At 41.2% G+C, this 21,678-nt stretch overlaps 1 protein-coding gene across 1 annotated transcript in view; it reads right to left on the bottom strand.

Moving 5' to 3' along the window:
• The window catches only part of ssbp2a (single stranded DNA binding protein 2a), a 58,073-nt gene that overhangs the window by 11,805 nt on the left and 24,590 nt on the right, over positions 1-21,678 (bottom strand). The window contains exons 3-4 of the mRNA XM_063489298.1: positions 19,118-19,179; positions 18,722-18,806 (exon numbers count right to left, since the gene is read on the bottom strand). Coding sequence (XP_063345368.1) covers positions 18,722-18,806; positions 19,118-19,179 — 147 coding nt within the window. The remainder of the gene's footprint in view (positions 1-18,721; positions 18,807-19,117; positions 19,180-21,678) is intronic.

Genomic DNA, 21,678 nt, shown 5'->3' with positions numbered 1-21,678 from the left:
GTCAGCTTCTATTTCAAACTGTGAAGACTGGTAAATATAACAGCGTCTTTCCTGTCTGGGTTTTTTAAAAACACAAAGAAAGAAAAAAAGGCAGTAAATGTATCATATGTCACAACAAACAAGGGGGAAAAAAAATCACCCGAATTCGAGGTTTACTCACTGAAGTAAAGCTTTAGATGTATTAGATCTACGGCGTCCACTCTGTTATCAAAAAGCTTCCCATATTATGGAAATATGTATAATTTCTCCATCAGAAATGGGGCTTTCTCTCCCGAAGCATCTCCTGCTTTATGCCTGAAAACGACCCAAACATGTAATTTGCTAAACTTTTCTATAAAAAGCACAAAAATGCATCGAAAGAACTCCGTAGTCATTTATATGTAGGGCAATTACGCTGCAGCTCAACACTTTACAACTTAATCAGACTTCCTCCATACTACATTCACAGTACACTAATCCCATCACACTAAAGGGCTCACAAATACTTAACAAGATAACTTGCAAACTCTTTCATCCCTCCATGTTTACAGATTAATGCGTGTGTGTGTGTTTGTGTGTGATGCATGTATACTTAGCTTGGGGGTGTGTGTGAGTGTGTGTGCATGTGAAGGTGAGGAGTCATTTTCATTCAATACTGCAGAGACTGAGAGACACTCAGAGATGCGTGAGCGGAATCTCAAAAGGCTGTCTGTGTCTACCTTCCCTCTCTGTCTCTACCACTGTGTAAACCTGAACCGGTCCCTCCACCTCTCTGTCTCACGCAGCCTCGCAAATCAGCTCTGTCTGATTTTTATTTATTTATTTATGTATTAATTTACCACCCCATTACAATAAGTTTTATATATATGTATCCCACATAAAATGTCCTGCTGTAGTAAAACTGACCTGACAATCTGTTTACATCATGCAGCATAGGTGAGTTCATCTGTGTTTAACGTCACTTAAATATCAAATAATTGAAAATGATATTACTTTACAGTAACTGCAATACTCCAGTAGTCCAGTATTCAGGCCCAGCAGCAGGAAGTCACTCCTTTTTTCAAACCTTTATTATTTGGTTTGTTCACTTTTATATTTGATGACAGAATCTTTCGTCAGATATTCACATTTCTACAGAGATTTTGTGCCTAGCTTCAATTTTACAACCTGCTCCTGGACAGACGGGTTATGTTGCCTGCCTTCCTCTTTAACCCTATAAAGGCTGCATATCTGCTACATCCAGTATTTTTCTGCAGTTTCTGCAGGGGGGGTTACACCGATTAGGGTGACCGACCGTTCTCTTTTTTTGCACTTGTTGACTTGTAAAAGCCTATATGACATTTTTTATTTCACCATTCATTAACCGCACAGAGAAGGCATCGTTTAATTATGTTAAAGTTTTCTTTAAGCAAACAGTATTATTAAAGTTCTTCATGACTGGGCCAAGTGTCCTCTATTTTTGGAAATCAAAATATGGTCACCATAATGCTGACGAAATGGAGGTCTCAAAAACTCATGTATCAAATATGATACACCAGGTGTTACAGGGTTAAGATACCCCAGATTTGTTCTGTTGGACTAAGGTGAGGTAACGTTTTTAACATACTCCTCTGGCTCTGATTAGTTGCGCTGTGGCTCGTTCTATACCTCCTGATTAATGCTGCAAATGCACTTCCACTGATTTGTAGCTGGTCTTAGAATTTCCTGGATCACTTTTCAAGTTTGAAAAGCCTCACAGTCAGCCTTTCTTTTATTTTCAGACACCTTAAAACAGACAGACTCCGAAATTCTCAAAGTTTCCTGTTCACAGGTCATTTTAAAACCACATTCATGCAGTTATGCCTAATCCGAAATCACAGGTGTGTTTAAATTTGTTGATTTCTTCTTTTAGCCTGTTTTCAACATTGCATTTTGAGTGTATCACATTTGTCTGCTTAAGAGAGTAAATACTCAACTTCTGACCTTAGAAACAATAAAATTATTATTAATCTGACATTTAAGTCACACACAAGTGCACCCTCTTGCATACTTCAGATTAACACAGTTAGAATATGTATGCAGTTTTAAATAACAGTATTTATATCTGTATAATATTATATACCTGGGTAAACTGCCTCAGATGCGATAAGGTGAAAGCACTGTTGGCTTTGGCTGTTTAATGGAACAACAGGATTTATTATGAAATACTCAGAGCAGACCACTACTAAGTTATCCTATAAATTCTCACTACCACTAACTAATACTACTTCCCACCTAGCGAGAGTCCACCTCCCTACAGACACCGAATTAACCATTTCATAACACAAAGGAGAGCAGATAATTATCCATAAACTAACAAACAATCACTTCATTTTTAAAGTTGCTGGTAACTTGAACTAATAAATGAAATTATTTGCTTCAGTTCACCTGTGAACGATGGCCAGTGTTAGAGGTTGACATATTTTCATTTATGAATTACAGTAGCAGCAGGGGAAAAATGGCAGAAGGAAAAAGCTCTGAGGCTGCGAGAAAATGGGCAAGTAAAAGCTCGAGGGGCAGGTTCACGAAGTCTTCACTGAGCACGGCGGCTGTCTTGGAGAGCCTTTAGGTGAAAGGCTGCAGCGGGTTGTGCATAACAGTTACCACTGAGTCTCAAGGCCACATCAGGATCTACGAATGACACGCTACACGGGAAGGAAATGTGTTCCCCCTCCCTCCCCCTCGTTTCTACTCACTCCATCCTATCAAATGCCATTAGTCCACTTCCTGAACAAGGAGGGAGGGTGTGGAAAGAAGAGATGCTTCCATTCTGCATGATTCCCTCTTTGCACGCACGCACGCACGCACGCACGCACTCTAACAAGAAAAACACACATTCATATATGCACAATATCACAGTGTGAATATGTGTATCCACAGAAAAAAACTTTGGAGTATCTGTATCTGTAAATGTCATATGAGAGAGGCAAAACGAAGCGTAGAGATGAGAATGGGTGTGCTCTCCTTTTAATCATCTATTATTCACATCTCCCATAGCAAGACAGATCAACACACCCCACTGTGGAATCCCAGCCCAAACTCACTTTTCAGTTTCAAGACTTAAAAATCACCCTCTGCTATTCAAAGCTTGGAGCAGACCTTTCCTGTTTGCCCACACTGTACCAGAGCTACTTGCAAGTGTCTGAACCAAATTCAGTTGAAACTCTAAGTATTGCAGATCTTCAACACCAAGGTTATGTCATCTTTCAGCTCTTACGAGGGAAAGTCCAAGATGAGGCTCAAGAAAAGTGACTTGCAAGCCCAGAGTGAAAGTTGTCTAATATGGCTTCTAGTCAGTGCTAGTATGAAAAGTGATGATAGCACGATGGCCTAAATCAGAACAAATATCAGATTTGTAAGGAAATGTTCACACCTCTAGTTTGTTTAGTGTGGTTTGAATAAGCTGACGAGTTTGTAAACTTGTAGCTTTTCCCCATGGTTTGGTTTATTTTCACACGGAGAAAAATTCAAGTGAACTCCAAGTGAATCAAAATCCATCACTACAAACTGCGTGAAAATATTCAGTTCGCTTATTGGCCAGATGTGTCTGGGGCGGGAGCATCAAAAGTAAACACAGAAAGAAGGTGTTGTGTTCTGGACTATAGGAGAACAGAGAATTTATGTTCATTTCACAGCTATTTGTTAGTCTGCCCAGACCTTTGCACATCTACAGTACCTTGCAGCATTGCCTGGTGGTTGGTTTGGATCGAGGTTGGATCATGTTCACACCATAAACGAACTGGACTGGAGTTCATGTGGAACTACACCAAGACCACCTCCTCTCCAGGGTTTCGGTGTGATTGTTTTGCTCTGCAATTACTGAGTCCACACCTTGACAAATGAAAACCACCACGGGGGAAAACGAACCAGAGTTCAACACCGCAGGTGTGAAAACACCCTAAATGGAAAAATCCAGTATTCAATAATAATAATAATAATAATAATAATAATAATAATGGATTGCATTTATATAGCACTTTTCGGGACCCTCAAAGCGCTTTACAATTCCACTATTCATTCACTCTCACGAAGGCAAGCTACAGTTGTAGCCATAGCTGTCCTGGGGCAGACTGACAGAAGCGAGGCTGCCATATAACGCCATCGGCCCCTCTGGCCATCACCAGTAGGCAGTAGGTGAAGTGTCTTGCCCAAGGACACAACGACCGAGACTGTCCGAGCCGGGGCTCGAACCGGCAACCTTCCGATTACAAGACGAACTGCCAACTCTTGAGCCACGATCGCCCTTGCTGTATGTAATCTGGTACTGTAATTGATTTGTTTATATGTATGTGTATATATTTACATATGTACAAATACTATTTGCACTTCAGATTTGATGTTGTTTGAGTTATATTCTTTTTCAATGACAATAAATCAAATTGAATCGAATCGAATCTGCAATTAGCCTCAAGCTATGTGGGGTTTACAAAGAATCTCAATGAAATAGCTAAATGAAAACAATCAAAACAAAAAGGGCGGTTTCCATATTTCTATACATACCTCATGAACAGTTTACTACAAGCTACATTCATGCATTCAAACAAGATGTTATTCTATGGCTTTGGTGCTTTATAACAATCACACACTCACAGCCCGATGGATGCACCGGGGGCAAGGACACTTCGCCACGCAGACTCTGTGACGCACTGAACAACCAACATTACAAATGGTAGATGACACACTCTACCACCTCAGCCACCCCTGTAGTGACCTTTGCTTTTTCACAGTAAAATCAGCATCAGTCCTGACGTTGAATGGTTATACTACCTAATAATTTTCATGTTAGCTTTTTAGCAAAAGCTCTAATGATCACGCACAGTGCTTGATTTGCCGATACCCTCAGTACAAATGTAGAATAACGAGAGAAAATACTGTGGAATACTAGGTCTACTTTTTTAATTAACTGAGAACAAGTAAAATGATATAATTTCACATTTTAAGAATGGTAAGCTTGCTCGTTCTTGTAATGGCATGCAAACAATAAAACAAAAAACAAGAAAAACAGAAAAATACAAAATAGAAGTTGAGAAGTCAGTTTCAGATACAGCAACACAACTGTTGACTAATATCCCCAGGCAAAGATTTTAAACTGCAGCATCTGGTCAGCTGTCCTTTAGTAAAAGATGAGCAAAGAAAAGATTCAGAAAACATAGTTACCAGTGGTATTTACAGATGAGTAAAGTTGACATCTGGCAAACTTCAAGCAATAATGACCCAAAAGCAAGGCTTTAATGTTCAGTGTTAAAGGTCTGGATATTAAGTGGCACTACAAAGATTAAACTAAAGAGGACATCCACACAGGAAGTGATTTGTGTGTTGCACATTGTTTTGCCACCAATGTTTGTTCACTAATCGACATTCCAATCATTCCAGAGTTTGGTTGCCTAGGTAACCATTTTTTTTTTTTAAGCAAAAGGCTTGAGCCGCACCTCATTTCTTTCTATTTTGTGTCCAAGGAGTCAGACCTTCGTCTTTTTTAAGTGTTCATGAGCAATAGTTCTCCAGCCTTCCTGACAGTCTTCAGGCTTTTCTTTAAACATTGGCTGCTTTTTCACAAAGTTTCAGTCTTTGTACCTGACCATTTTCCATTTTAAGAGAGTGTGTTTTTGTTTGTTAAGGCCCTCAAAGCATTAATTATATGGCTGAATAGTTATTTCCGTTATACATCTTTAAAGTCTGCTTGTACATGCAATTGGTAAAGTAAATTCTCTGTGGACGAAAAAACAGGAACACGTGAACACCTGCATGAACTCTCATGTTCACCGTCTGATGTCAACATTGTACCTCGGACCTGAGTGGACCCTAGAGGACTTGCGGACATGGAAAATATGATCAAGGCTTATCCCTGATAAATGAACCATTCAAGCATTAAAAAATGCACCCAACTCAAGGAATCAAGTGTTGTGTCTACACATTAGAGAAATACATTTAAAATTGTAACTTTAGGAACTTTGTTACTAGCGGTCTGTCAAAAAAACACATAATTAGTTACAGAATCCGTCATGGATTGGCTTCCCCAGAGCTCGAACCTCAACATCGTTGATGCAATGTGGAATCATTTTGATAGAGACCAGAACAAAAGTCATCCATCATCCAAAAAACTTTTAATGTCTTTAAAGAAGCCTAGAGAACTATTTCTGAAGACTACTTAAAGATATTAGAAGAAAGCTGGCTAAGAGAGTTCAGCCTTGACTGAAAAATAAAGGTGGTAATACCAAATATTGAGTTTCATGTTTGCTAGTTTGCCTGTCCTTGCTTGGAAGCCACTAAATGTCACTGACTTTCTTTTGTCTGTGGTTGTTTTTTGTGTGGATGCTTATTAAGGTTATAGCAAAACCAAAGTAAAACCTAGACGATAATAATCAGAAATGCATCCCTGACAAATAGACAAAAAATAAAAGTTGGAAATGTCACATATTCTCATGACTGTGGGGAGGAAAGCAGATGGAAAATATAAAGTGGATATAAAGTGGGGAAATGAGCTTTATGTGTAAAGACTAAAGAACTTATTATGAAAGGCTAATTTCTCGCAGCTGAGTTTAGCATTTTCTCTGTTTTATTCTAGCACAACAGTCTTTCACTGTCACAATCTTTCAAAATCTTTGCCATGTTTATCGACTTTAGCAGCACATTATCAGTATAACACAATCCCCACCAGCACCCAGACACTCTCTAGTGTAACATTACAGGTGATTACCTGGTAAAATGGCACCACTGCGCTAATCTGCTTGGTCTCACTGGGCGATTACAGGTAGGGTGATATCAGCTGCACAGGGGGTGACTATGATGGAGGGGGGAAGGGGGAGGGCATACTGGTTGTGTTTCCTTTATCACTGATGTCATTATCGACCCTTGTAAACATCTCCGAGTCTTGCAAGGAGCTGTATAATATGTGAGGTGGAGCTGAAGGCTGATACACTGTCAGATACACATACAGAGCTGAAAATGATAGTCACTTTGGTGCTGGGGTGTTACTCTTCTTCCACCACTATCTTCCTTGGTTCAACGGCACTGGGGAAGATAAGGGAGATGGACTGAACACAGAGGGGAGGGTGGGCAAAAAAAATAAAAAAAGACAGAAGATTTAAATCCTGCAGCTTAGATAGAGATGAGGCTACATTGTGGTCTTTTCTAATGTATTTAGAAGATCATTGCAAAGACAGATTATGTCATCTTTAATAGAATCACTTCAATTATTTTAAAACACATCATAGTGCAATTACGGAGATTGAGAAAAGTAATTAAGAAAACTGGCAGAAATGTTAATTCACAGACTTATTGCCACAGGAACAACTAATGAGGAGTTGTCTCATCTTGCAGTTCTTTAAGTAATAGAAGGCCAGACACAAGAGACAGCACAAGATAAGGATATGGGTGTCTACAAGAGGAAAGGAAAACACTGCAGTTAGTTAGGGTCAAAGAGATAATGTGCCAGTCTGATCGTGTCAGGGTTCTCTCTTTTGCCCTCCTACTTTCACTTCTGCAGCTCAATCTCTGGATCCTTTTCACCATAATCCCATACACGTCCCCAACCTCTGCGGTTGGTAGTGATAATCTTTACAAGAACTTCCCCAGTTTGCCTTGAAGATGAGTCAAGGAAGCATAGTATTTAAGCATGCAAAGTCCCATGATTAAAGATTTTGCAAAAATAAAAACAACATGGATTCTTGCTGGAAGCAAAGCTGCCCGTCTTAAAGATCAGCTAGTCTTTACTTAGACCGCTGCAGACGCATAAAATATGCTCCTGACAAAGCTCCTTCTCATCATAATCAATAGCAATAACTGCACATGAACTTGAAATTTATCTCCTGTATCCCATGGCCCTGTTACAGCTTCTCCTTATTCTTACGCCTACTAGTGTTTCACTGCCCTCAGTTAACCTCTCCCCTCCGCTCAGCAGTGCCGTGGCTTCATCTTTGCCCCTGCCTTGAAGCGCGGCGTGCATATGTCAACATCACATAACACTTCACCTCGGCATGTCTAAACACGCGTGCGACATGACTCAGCGTAATACACCAGTGGAAAGCATACTCCTTAGAGAGCATGGGGGGGGGGGGGGGGGGGGGGGGGGGGGGGGGATGGCACAACGGGCCAGCAAAAGAGGAAGCAACACACATAAAGAGGAATCTAAAAGGCCGGAAAACTGAGGAAGAGAAGGAATGAAGAAGAAGATGAAGTAGTGCAGCAAGCGATGGGAATAGGCAGGGGAAGGTAGAAATGTGAGTTTTTGGTAAAGAAATATTTCAGTATAAGTAGCACCACATTGAAATTTCCATTTTGAGTTTTAAAACAGAGATCGTGACTGCCATTTCCATCTCTCCTCCACCTATGGAAATTCCCATTCTCTTTCTCTCCTCTTCTCTTGGTTCGCTCTTCATTGCCATGGCAATGATGTTACAGTGAGTCACCTCATCATCTCCCTCCTCCTCAACACCGCCAAGAAAGAACATGGGAGCGTGTAAGAGAGAGAGAGAGAGAGAGACATGGACAGAGACAAAGAGAGAGGGAGTGAGAGGTTTTGTGGGGTGGAGGAGGAGATAGAGCTCTGTTTCCCTGGAAACAGACCGGGGGTCTCCCCAACCCCCATTGGTTCTCTGCTGGTTGGAATCAGCTTGTTACCCACAATACTTGAGCCAACGGAGTCTCTGTTTCTAGGTTGTCTCTGTCCAGTCTGTTTTTTTTTCTTCCCGTCTGTTCAAACGCATGCACACAAACAAGCTCAGGTTCTGGTCAAAATTCAGGTTTGCATTCATACCACTGAAACGTGCTGTCCAAGCTCAGGTTTGTTTGGTGATACGATATGATCAGATATTAAAACTGCAGAACTCAAAAACAGTCATTTTTCAGTTATTATAACAAACTCAGGACTTTTATTATTGTGTTTGTGTCCACATACTTCTCCACCATATTCTTCCAGTCCCCTTGAGCCTTGCTCTAAACAGGGTTCACACCATGGCCACCTCATCATATGGTATCCCTCATCTCTATTGACCACTATAATATAAGGTTAAAGGCTGCAAGTTGTTTAAGAATGTTTTACTTTAAGGAATGAGTTGACTTTCTTTCCTCTGTTCCCTGTGTGCCAGCACAGCGTACACACTAAGGAAAGGAGACCAGTTGGAAGAAAAATGCAGTAGAGACTGAGAGCACATATGTTAATGAAATAACTTTTTTTTTCTTTAAATGTGGTAATTTATTTAGGTCCCTGTCACAGATGCCTAGAAACCAGACGGTGACTATCTGGCAACCACTGGTTGCAAAGAAACAATATGTATTCCCAGATGGGTTGGCGAGCAATTGCTGGTAGTTTCTATGGAGGACAGTGCCTACTTGTCTGCAAACACTTGTCATCTACTTGGCAATCAATAGTAAAATTTGAAAAAGTGCGATAAAAAAAACAACTCTACAGAATGTTAACCTTAAAGTAAAAGCTATGCTTTACTACCACTTTTACTTTGAAGGTGAATATTTTCCATTTACTGCTTGTTATCCATCTATCCATCCATTTTGTTCCACCTATCCAGGGCCAAGTCACCGGGGCAGCAGCTTAAGCAGACAAGCCCAAACATCCCTCTTCCCAGTCACCCCCTCTAGCTTATCCATGGGAACACCAAGGCAATCCCACACCAAAAGACCGAGAAATATAATCTCTCCAGTGTGCCCTTAGTCTGCCTGGGATCTCCCCTTGGTGGGACATGCCTGGAACACCTCACCCCGGAGGCACCCAGGAGGCATCCTTGTTAGATGCCCGAACCACCTTAGCTGGCTCCTTTCGATGTGGAGAAGTAGCGGCTCTACTCTGAGTTCCACCGAAAGGCTGAGGTCTCCTCGTGGCTAATTTCCACTGCTTGTATCCGCAATCTAGTTTTTTCGGTTGCTACCCACAGCTCGTGACCATAGGCGAGGGCAGGGACGTAGATTGACCAATAAACCGTCGTGAACAAGACCCCAATACTTAAACTCCCCCACTTTAGGCTCTAACTCGACCCTGACATGTAGTGGGCACTCTAAACTTTTCCTGCTAAGGACCGTGGCTTCAGACTTAGAGGTGCTGATTCTCATTCACGCCACTTCACACTTGGTTGCAAACCACTCCAGTGCGAGCTGGAGGCCACCACCTGATGAACCCAACAGAACCACAACATCTGCAAAAAGTAGAGATGAAATTCTTAGACCATCCAATTAGAAGCCTTCTGCCACTTGGCTATGCCCAGGCATGTCGGCATCTTTGATGCAAACTACAGGCAACAACAGCAATCTGCTAACAACCAAAGCAATTGCAAGGAGGTTTTGGGTGCAGCATTACAAACCTGTTGCAACCACTTGCCAACTGGTTAAGGAATACACAGCAACATGGGGTCAAGGGGGGGTCACTGACTGGTCTCTAAGCATCCATGACTGAGGCTTTCGCAATTGATTTCACACTGACTGCCATCAACCTCCGGCAACCACTTGGGAACCGGTTGGGGAATGTTTTCTGTCTCAACTGATGGTTGGGAGATTGTTGCTGACCAGTCTCTTAGCCTGGGACATTACTTAGAGAGTAAAGCATTCTCTCTAAGAGAATTGAGGGTAAGGAGTCTTAGGTGTCAGGAAAATATTAAGTAACTTGCCATCTCTAGCTATCGCCATGGATACTTTCCTGAATATTTAGTAGTAATCTTCAAATTGTTTTAATGCAGCACACTGTAACTGTAGCTGTAAGAAATAAAGAGATCAAAAATGAAGCTGCAGGGTTTAGCTTAAGACAGTAGTTAGAAAAGTTTTGCTGATGGAGATTGGGAGGCAGCTCAGCTTGAGACAATGACTTCAGGGGAAAGGAAGTCTCACAGTCAAAAGCATGGATGTAAGAATTTGGCTTGCTGAGGTGTGATGTTTATTAATGTAGATGTGTCTCGGTACTCCTAGGAGTGCTGCTAAACCAGACTGTTTAAGTTAGGAAAGATCAGCAGGTTAACATATTTGCAAGAATGTTTTCATTATGACGTAGAACATTTAGGGTAACAACTGTTTTTATGACTCAGTAATACTAGAGAGAGAGAGAAAAAAAGGAAAGTCTAAGGTCGGCTGTGCACTTAGTGTCCTTTAATATACTGAAACAGCATACATTTTTACTTCACATGTCTCTCAGTGCAGACAGTGGCTGCTTGTCCTTCAGCATCTCACAGGCAGTACGGTACAGGATGTGTGCACTCGTGCTTATCAAACACTACTGTTTGAGAACCATATGTATGTAAATGAATAAAGCAGCACAGAGTGTTGTTACATATTTACCAATCTGTTTATTGTGTAGCTTAACAATAATGACACAATATACGTGCTGCTGTCACAGTGCACGCTATGAATGCACTTCTATGCATGAGGGGGAGAGTATGAATGTAAGATCTGACAGCATGAGACAAGGCATTTTTATCAAAGGGGGTTGCTCTTGGCACTCCTTCTTGATCTCTTCTTCCCCTAACTGCTGTGTGCCTGCTATCTCCCACAGTGATGCCACACAATGATACCAGGCTCCCTCTGCTATAATACTTGCCTGTAACACTGCTGCCTGACTACTAGCACATTTTATGTCTACTCAGTCTCCAGTTCATCCATCTGTCACCTTTGCTCATCTTGAAGATCCCATATTGTGAAAATGCCTTTTGCCTTTTCTAGCTTTAAAATGCCTCAGCTATGAGCAAAACAAGCCAAATGAGTCTTCACATGTCAGAGGACAGAAGACCTTCTCCAAAACATTCACAAATGAATAAAGTTACCATCTGTTTAATTTTCTCTCACAGACTGTATAGAAAAGATGTACATAGCTTCCAAGTTTGAAAAGAAAAAATGATGCAAATTGTCTTAAACCTGCATTTTTTCCCCTAATGGCCAGCCTGAGGAGAATCATCCAGCTGCAAAAAGAAATCCAGCTGAATTGAAGTCTGTGGAAAAAACAGCCCTCGGCTTCCTCGTACTGTAACATCAGTAAACACCTTCTTAATGAGTTTGTGATCTCAGTTGCTAGTTTCAAGTCTGAATAAGTACAACATGACATTAGGTAAATCATGCCCTTTATACTCAAAAAGGAGGATAAAGCTGGGAGTGGTTTATCATGTGATTGAGTGTCCCTCTGATTCAGTCAGAGCCACTCCTGACTTGTCACTTCTGTTTAAAAAACACCCAGATGGTGACGGGATAAATAGAGATTGACAGACCACGTGACTTTCGCGCATTGCATTGTGGGTACGAGTGGCAACAAAATCAAAACACTGCATCAAGCGCTAGCATTTCCAGCACCGGTAATCATTAATTCTGCGGTTTTAATCGTTACTTGCATTTTATTTGCCCCAAAAACAGTTATGTACAAAACGAAGGAGAACACAGCAGGTCCGTACAAAGACAGACTTGACGAAAAGGCAAAAAAAAGTACAAGGAAAAAATCAAAGCAGTGAAAGGGTCAGACCCATACGAGCATACAGAGTGGAGTAAGGACGTTAGCGTGCTGCCCAACTTTCATCACGCACATATTTATCATTATACGGTCCTAAGTCTGAGTGCATACACTCACAAAATGTTTAGTAACTTCAGATCCCTGCAACAAGCCCAGGTCCAGTTTACTTTGGTGATTTGGACTATTCCATTTCACAGCTGTTGTTACATTTTTTTTCTTTATCTCCTGTACAGGCCAACGCAATTTATTTGTCTTTTTAGGTTGTAGTATTACACAACATTTTCAGATCTAATAGAAATAAAATAAGTGTTTCGTAATTCATTCCACTTATTGCCTTTATTTATAACTGGCATTATTGTTTCATTCTATTATAGAGTCTTACAAGAAAGAGGCAAAATTGTAAAAATCCATTATGATTTATTAGCTGCTTCGGTGAAAAACAAATCAACAATGCAAAAAAACCCCAAAAAAACATTGCAAAACAACATACTGGAAAACAGTTATTCATCACTTGATTGCTTCAATACAACACTTGGGCACATATATGCGTGACTTTTCGTGGCTGTTTTGATCTCGCTCTCTCTCTTCGCCGATCAAATCTCGCTGTGGTAGCAGCTTTAAACTCGGTCTGACCCAGGTTGATAGAGGGTGCCCAGTCTGGATTGCATTCCAGCATTTTGTAGGCTGGTTTTCCCACAAAACACAACAAACATTAGCCCGCAAAGCCACAGTGAACAAAGCAGCATAGCGCAACAATTTCTATTCAGATCAATATAAGACTTATTTGTAACCCACATCAACAATTATAAACAATGATAAATTACGTAATAACTACAACAGAAGACTTACCTTTGTGGAAATGCTTGGAGCAGACTAACATGTGAGCTGGAGTGTTCTGGAACGTTATATTTGGTCTTCGAATGGCTGCAATCCAGGCCATCCGTCGACTCTTTGTTACTTCGGAAACATGGCTTGAACAATTTCTCTTTCATGACGGAATCCGATAAAAACCGATCTCTTTACCCGTCGGCTTCCCGTGGCTGTCATGCGACCGGCTATTGCAGTTAATAATACAACAGCTTCTTGCCATTCTTTGTGTTTCTTTTTATCGCTGTGTGACTGTTTTCATGTGAAAGCCTGCATGCGCTAGTACCGCTTGCCACTCGTACCTACAATTCTTTGCGGTTTTACCCCGGAAATGACGTCACATTTTCAATCTCTATACTCAGATTGAGGCTAATGGGACCTCTTTTATTTACAGTCTATGTTCTCTCCCATTTTCTGGGCTCAAATATACATTACTTTAACCCTTTAAAGCCCTTTGAACCATGAGAAAATATATTCTTTGAAAATGGAACACTTTTTGACCTCTTTAGAATTTAATTGGTTTGATATTTACTCTTTTTTTGCAATGTATTGCTCAAAAATGTGCTGTACAATTCATTTAGGTTATTTTGGGAGAAAAAACTCCCACAAATTGTGTGTATCAAATACGATACATTAGGCATTAAGGGGTTAATGCCTCCATTTCACAATATAGACTTTTTCAATGACATATTTCTATGTTGTTAGATAAGCGAATGAGAATGAGATAATGACTGAATAGCGGGCGTAGAGACACCAGAGTCGTTGCGCTGCACTTTTGAAATCCTGATTTTATAACTGTAAAGTGAAGTGAAGGACAATAGTAGAGCAGAGAGAGAGAATGGCTTTTGTGTCACTCACACTCATTCAGGTCTGTGAGCCACATGGCAGCCACAGTAGTTCTCCTGCCTTGTTTTGGCCGGGGTTTCTGTGGCATGGGCAGGAAATGCACAGCAGTTTTCCTGAAAGGGGGGGGGGGGGGGGCTGCAGCAACTCTGAAGCACCTTATTTGGCACAGGGCTAATACCAGGAGTATACGACCTGATCTGATTCTGAGCTCACACTGTGAAACTTACATTAACTTGGTAATGGGTGTATAATATGGGAATGTAGATAATTTAGCCTTGCAGAGATCTTTTGTTATTGTAGTGTTTGCCAATTCAGCAACATTATTGGAGCTCACTCAGATGACCTCTAGTATATCAGAGGTCCACCTACTGACACAGACTAGAACATTTTAGTTTAAAGCATACTTTAGTTCACAATAAGCACTTTTTAAACAACAAAAAAACCCCACACACAAAAAAACTTCATCAAGGATAGCGTTTCACCCAGTGACTTTCTTCAGTTAAAGCACATACTTATCTTAAGACTGCACAGCACAACCAGTACTTCTGTCAAACACTGATAATCTCCTCAAATCAGAAGTCAGACATCTTCTCCGTGGAGTTCAGTTAAGAGTTCTCCCCAACTCCCCCGAAAATTTCAAAGTCACCAGCACTTCTTGTACCAGTCCGCCGCCTCTTTAACAAAGTCTCTATTCAAGAGCTTGTAAGAATAATCTACTCAGAGAAAGTTATAGTAGTAAGAGTGCCGTGGGAATTATGTAAGTGCTACACACACATTTACAATTTACACACAATTACACACTAATGCACTTAACACAGTGCATACATTTTTCTTCTTTTTTTCAGTAAAACAAACATCTTTAAAGACTCCACTTTAATTTACCAAATCATAAATCGCAGCAGTGACTTGGGCTTGCAGTGAGTTTTCATCTTGACACAGTGCGATGGTGATTTCATTAAGGTGCAAATGCAGTTTGATAGCACAGCTGTGAAACAGGTGTCAGTTTTCAAACTCGCAACGCTGTCAGGAAAAACCCCTGAAATGACACGCACGGGTCTGTGATGTATATTCTTCAAACACAGAAACGAGTCTGACTTTTGTCTCTAATAGGATCATTTCCGGGCCAGGCATGAGAATTTAAAAATAACTTGTTTATGTGACTCCATGGGCCCTTGCAAATGGAAACCACTCATTTAGTATTGAGAACACAATTTACAAAGCACTTAACAGAACTGTAAACGGCCTTTCTGATGCCTGAAAAGCTTTGTCTGAGGATGGAAATCAATAACGCTGCATCTCTCTTCACTTTGTTCATCAGCCTTTTCTTTCTTCCATTTTTAACATTAGATTACTGTATTAATGTCCTAGAAGACCATCCCCCACGTGCTCAAATCTAGTTATATGATTGGCATCTACATAACAAAACCATATGCATGAATCCCACGCACAGGCAAACAAACAAGAGAGAGCACGAATGAAACAGTTTCAATCAGATTCACACAAAGCCAAATGTATCTACAGTAGGTAGTTCAAACTGGGATAAGCTCGCAAATGAAGTCAAAAGCCTTGTCACAATCCCATCAATTATCAAAGGAGTGGGACACAAAGATGATGCCAGCAAGCTCCTATATCTCTCCAGCATTAATTAGGACTTCACTCAGTAATTAGCTATCTGAAAATAATTACCATGAAAATGTCTGATTAAAATCTCCGCCAGTCTCAAAGTCAGGAGACTGAAAGAGAGACACGGGCATCAAATTAAGGCGTGCTCCTTCTTCCTTCTAACGACGTCCACCACAGTTGTCCTCTCGTTTTGTTTTAATTGAGTGGCAGATATGTGGGAAGTACCTCTCATTGGCTGCGAGATGTAGTGTTGCATTGGAGCAGTTGATTGAAAGTGACCTTGGTCTAATTACAATTGGTCTAATTATAATTCTCTGATTACATCCCTGCAGGAAACGTAAGAATGAGATGCTGCTGGTGGCCTTAGCTAATCACGTTAAGATACATTCTGAATGATTTCTGAATTGAATTGATTCTGATCAGACACATAGAAAAACAACAACATACTGTTGTGGCTGCTTCCACTACAAATACTTAATTACTCGATTTTTATGTTTTTGTTTCGTTTTTTGCTTTTTGTGTTACAAATTATTGACATGAATCGCAAAGTGTTTATCTCACATTCCTTGCCCAGTGTTTTTCCCTCTTATTTATTTTCATACATCTCCTTGCTTCCGTGTTTCTCTCCGCCTGTCTCCTCTCTTTTTTGTTTGTCTCTCAGGCCTGAGGTCGCGATGCCCTCCAGCTCCCTCCCCGGGAGCCGGGATGACATCATCACATCGCTGCCTCGTCCTCAGAGTGCCTATTCATCACCCCGATCATCATCGCCGGCATCAGCAGCATCACCTGCGTACGCACACGGGCACACATACACGCACCGACTGTATGCAGATAAAAGGGGAAGTGAGGAAGTGAACCCCTACCCCCACCCCACCCCTCGTTCCACAGGACTGCAAGCTTAAAGGAAAAAAGGGAGTAAACCACAGAGCCACACACGTAGGGGGAGAGAGAGAAGATCCTGCTGGGCTAGGCAGAAACCCCTGACCTGTGCACTTCCAACAATACATCTCAATAAACCACTGTAGAGAAATGTGATGAGTCAGACTGCAGGCTCCTGAGGGAAAAACAACAACAACATAAAAAGCAGGAGAAGACCCCAGCGCACACGCAAGCACCTCCAAACTCAAAAAGAGGAGAGCCACACTTCCTCTCACACAGTCACCAGTTAATGTAAAACTTCAGGAGCTCTGGCACTGCTCACTGTATTCCACTCTTTAGTGGTGAAGGCTGGATCTACCCATGCCTTAATGTGCTGGCACAACAGCAGTGAAGTGGAGCCACATTGAGAAAACACAGCCATAAACAGTGTTTCCACTACACGAGCCTGTGTCTCACTGCCCAGGCTGCTCTACAGCATAAATGTGCACGATGCAGTATGTGCTGCATTTTAAGGCTGCTGTGGTAGAATACAAGAGGAAGCAGGTAGAAACCTTAAGTTATGCACTGAGGTCTCTGCACTCCATCACAAACATCACAACAAGCATTCCATTAAACGCCACTTAAGATCAAAGATTCATGATGGGATGAAACCGTTTTGCAAGGCTGTGAAGACAAGTTGCCGCCATATGAGAAACGGAGTGTGCTCAGTACACGAGTCTCACAATAGATGTGAGAAATAAATGTCAGCTGTCTCAACTTTATGATCTAAATACATCCCTCTCTGTCATTTTTGTCAACAACAACGCAACATTAAGAGCGCTATAATGCTACAATCCTTAAATATAGCGAGTAGGAAGCAGGACATAGAGATGCCGCTGCAGTGCTGTAGTTCAGTATATTTTTGGGAGGCAATAACCTGGATCACCACAGCTTCTGGGAGTAATAATGTAGAGTCCCAATCTACTGAACATGACGTTTAAAAATTACATTGTATCCATGTATGAATTTATTAATGTATAGAATACACGTTACAATCGCAAAGTTAAATTCCACCCATTAAAAAAACAAAAACAATCTTCAACAATCTGATCTTCAAGGGCATCTCCTTGTTTTGTGCTTGAGCATCTCTGACATCACAGGTTTTAAATTTGCAGAATTGTGTCAGACTGACATGACTCTCATGTCGAGGATCATAGTGATCTTAGGGGGACTAAACAGCAGTTCTTTTACTGTCCAAAGGTGGCACATGAGGGCAGGAGCGCAGCTAGGAGCAAGCTTGTTATCGTCTCTTTATTTATTTATTTTAAAGTTGACTGTGTAGCTGGGGTCAGAGTTAAATGTTAGCACCCTTTAGCATGCTGCAGCAACTGAGAGTGGACATTCAGCGCAAACCAACTGAAATGAAGCGATCTGAGTGACCTCAGATTTGGCTCCCTGCAGCTTCTTCCTATCAAAATAAAATCTAGCTGAAGGGGCATCGTTTTGACACAACAGCAGAAACCCAGCACATATGTCAGAGGAACAAGTGCAAGTAGTTAAAACTTGCAGTGAGGGAACTAAAAGCAGAAAATTGTCCAGCTTTCCCCAAGGAGACCACCAAAAGGTGTGGTGGCCTTACTGAATAAAATATATTAGCTCTATTTTTAAGAATTTTAAGAGCTAGGTGAACACAACACAATAAAATCTGGAAACAATACAGTTTTCTCCAGTTTCACATCATAAAAAAATATTTCTCTATGCAGCTTCTCAAATAGCTTTCATCCAGCAGAGATGTGAAGATTTTTACACTATGAATTAGACTCTGCCTTTCCATCAAAGCGACAATCAAACACAAGCACGACCTGCAGACTGTACTGCTGTGCAAAAGAAAAGCAGATAAAACGCTATTTGTCATTTTTTTAGTTACTTCATAATTTCCTTGTTATGGATATTATATGATTTGATCATCTGTTTATTCGATACTGCACGCTGGCATTGGTCTCCTTATAACATGACACCATCCAGCATAGATTTCTGAATTAATCTGAGAGCGCCACTGAGCCAGAATAAGGAAGAAAAGCCGCGTCAGTGCAGACTCACGTAGTCGTGGAAGGCCTTTGCCTCACTGGAGTGTTCACATGTGTCTCTTCTCTCTGGAGCTGCACAGTACAGGTCCCAGAAAACACTACAAAGCATAGAAAGAGAAAATATTATAAAGCCAAACCCTTTGAAATAAAGAAAAGATAGGCCATAACAGAGCTCTGGTAATCTGGCATCCAGAAAATAAGTTTTTTTTTGTTATCAACATTGCAGCAGATGACTTCAAATTCACTATCACAGCATGCAAACAGTTAACTGAGGAAGGGCTGATGAGATAAAGTCAAACACAGGAGGAGAGATAATTTTATTCAGTCATGGCAGTGATGGAATGAACAGAAACGGCAATAAAAAGAATGGATCTCGTATCATTTCCCATAAAAAAAAAAACCCACTCACCACCACCATGAGTGGAGGAACCCCGGAGGTTCTCCTAATGTGATGTTCTTCTCCCATCGGATCTTGAGACACACACACACACACACACACACACACACACACACACACACACACACACACACACACACACACACACACACACAAAGAGAGAGAATGAGATCCTTCAGAAACATAGCAAGTATAGCAACATGCCTGACATCTGAATTACCTGCTTTATAAGGTTAAAGAGGGTGCGAGGGAATTCTTATAACACACGCCATTAAGTAATTATGTTATGATTCTCGTGGAATCATAAGTGGATAAGTGGGTTTATGTGTGCCTGAAAGCTCTTCTATTCATGAGGACATGAAAGTGTGCGTGTGCGTTTGCTTCCTCGGTCAGGAGGTGTGTAGAGTATGAGGTCATAGACATGTACCGGCCTGAGGAGCCCAGCCAGACTATTGTGCGGCCTACGACACACCCTTCAGTCTCCTCCTCACAGCATTATCCATCATTCTGAGTTCATCAACTTTGAGTTTCATTTATTGCTGCTCTCTCTAAATTCCTTACCTTCCTTCCTATTAAAAAAAACTGAACACAGACAAGTTTCTAAATAAGTCTGACAGTAAAAAATGCCATTCTTGAAGATGGCCATAGAGCAAGGTGGAATAAGAGTTTTACTGCATGTGGGCTCGACTGGTTCTTATATAGCGCTTTTCTACTCTACCTGAAGTACTCATAGTACTTTATACAACATACCTCATTCATGCCCATTCATATACATGCTTTCTATCTAATAATCATAATAATAACACACATTTACTCTCTGTCCAACCTTCCAACTAGTAGATGACCTGCTCTACCTCCTGAGCTACAGCCACCCCACATGTGTCTCTGCTTTCAGGCATTTATCCTATAATATTAGGCTCATATTAGGCCAATAAATTTGACCAACTAATCCTTAAAGTCAGGTTTTCAATACAGAGCACAAAAAAAGTGTTGGGCAATCGACTCTTAATAAGTTTAACGAGGCATCCCTGAGGAAACTTGCTAACAGCAGCGTTTTCTTTCTCAAATCAAGAACCACCATCGCCACAGAGGAAACATGGAGCAAAAGAGTAAATCAGCCTATGATAAAATTCAGTTTGTGAGTGACAGCAGATGCGAATGAAAAGCAAAAATTACACAGATTTGAATCTGATCACTGAGACAAATTTCGGATATTGTCCGGGCTCATTTACGAGCAAATTAATTTCTCTTTGGGATCGTACTGTTATCTTAAGATGTGATTATTTCAAACAAATCGGTACACAGAGAGAGAGAGAGAAAAGAGCATTTTAAGGTATTAAGATTTGAATCAGAAGTAAAATATCTGAAATGTGAAAACAAGGTGGACAAAAAAAAGAAATGTTCTTTTCTTCTGGGGCACTCAAATCAGACACCAAAACGAAGTAGTTTCCAGTGGAAGTGAACATGGTTACAACATGATTAAAAAAGCAGTTTATAGTAAAGCAACTTCCCAGTTCAGGAAAAGTGCAGATGGGGGTGGGTGGAGGAATAGATAGTTATTTAAAAAGCAGAAAATGAGCTATCTAAGAACGAGAAAATCAATTTTTTCTACCTACTGCTGGAAAAACTGCTGTGGATTTTATGTGATAATCTGCTGAAGTTAGTGCTGTGAACTTCACTGGTGCCGAAGAAAGAAAAACACAGCGTCAGTGGGAGGGTTTCAGACGCTGTTCATCAGACTGACACGTCAGCTGAAACAGTCGTAGCACCTTGCAGGCTGTCGTCGGCCTTGCAAACAGCTAAAAATGATATCACCGCTGCTGACGTGCTGTGCATTTTGCTGTCATTTTAGGCTCTCAATTCTCGTAGCCTGGCTCCTCCACGCATTTCAGCGATATATCGACGCAGGAGCGCAGGGCTTCCCGGACGGCACAGAGGGAGATTGCTGCAACAGTAGGAAAAGTGATTGCTTTGTTTTGCAGTGACTTCGAGCGTGCCTCAAGTGTGAGTATAAACGGTTATGGGGATGACTTGACACCATAGCCCAACATGTCGTTTACAATCGCAGCATTCGTCAGAATCAGTGACATCACCCACGTGTAGGACGACTTTGAGCACAGTGTTCATGGATGAACTGTGCTTAGCCCCATGTTCGTCTTAATTTTTGATAAGGCTTAGACGAGTAGAACTCAAAGGCTGCGCTGCATAAATGAATCCATGTGAGGACAATCACAGTGGTTCAGGGAAAGCACTAGAGAAACAGTAGTTAGTGGTTGTAACTCCAGCCTTATGACTATGTGTTTACCCCACTAATGGGCTTTTCTATTGATTGTGTGTGGTGACTAGGTTTGAGTTTGGAGCCCACACCTTGGCTCTGACCCTGTATGCACACACACACCACATACCACACACACACACACACACACACACACACACACGCACGCACGCACGCACGCACGCACGCACGCACGCACGCACGCACACACACACAGAAAGAGCTGAAAAGTGTGAGCAGTAGTGAGACTTCTGCTATCAGACAATGACACAATTGTTTTGTCTGCATCTGACTTCTC

This window comes from Pelmatolapia mariae, linkage group LG12 (genome assembly GCF_036321145.2).
Source record: "Pelmatolapia mariae isolate MD_Pm_ZW linkage group LG12, Pm_UMD_F_2, whole genome shotgun sequence".
NCBI classification, from domain to species: Eukaryota; Metazoa; Chordata; class Actinopteri; order Cichliformes; family Cichlidae; genus Pelmatolapia; species Pelmatolapia mariae.
This window is presented reverse-complemented; position numbering and strand designations above follow the sequence as displayed.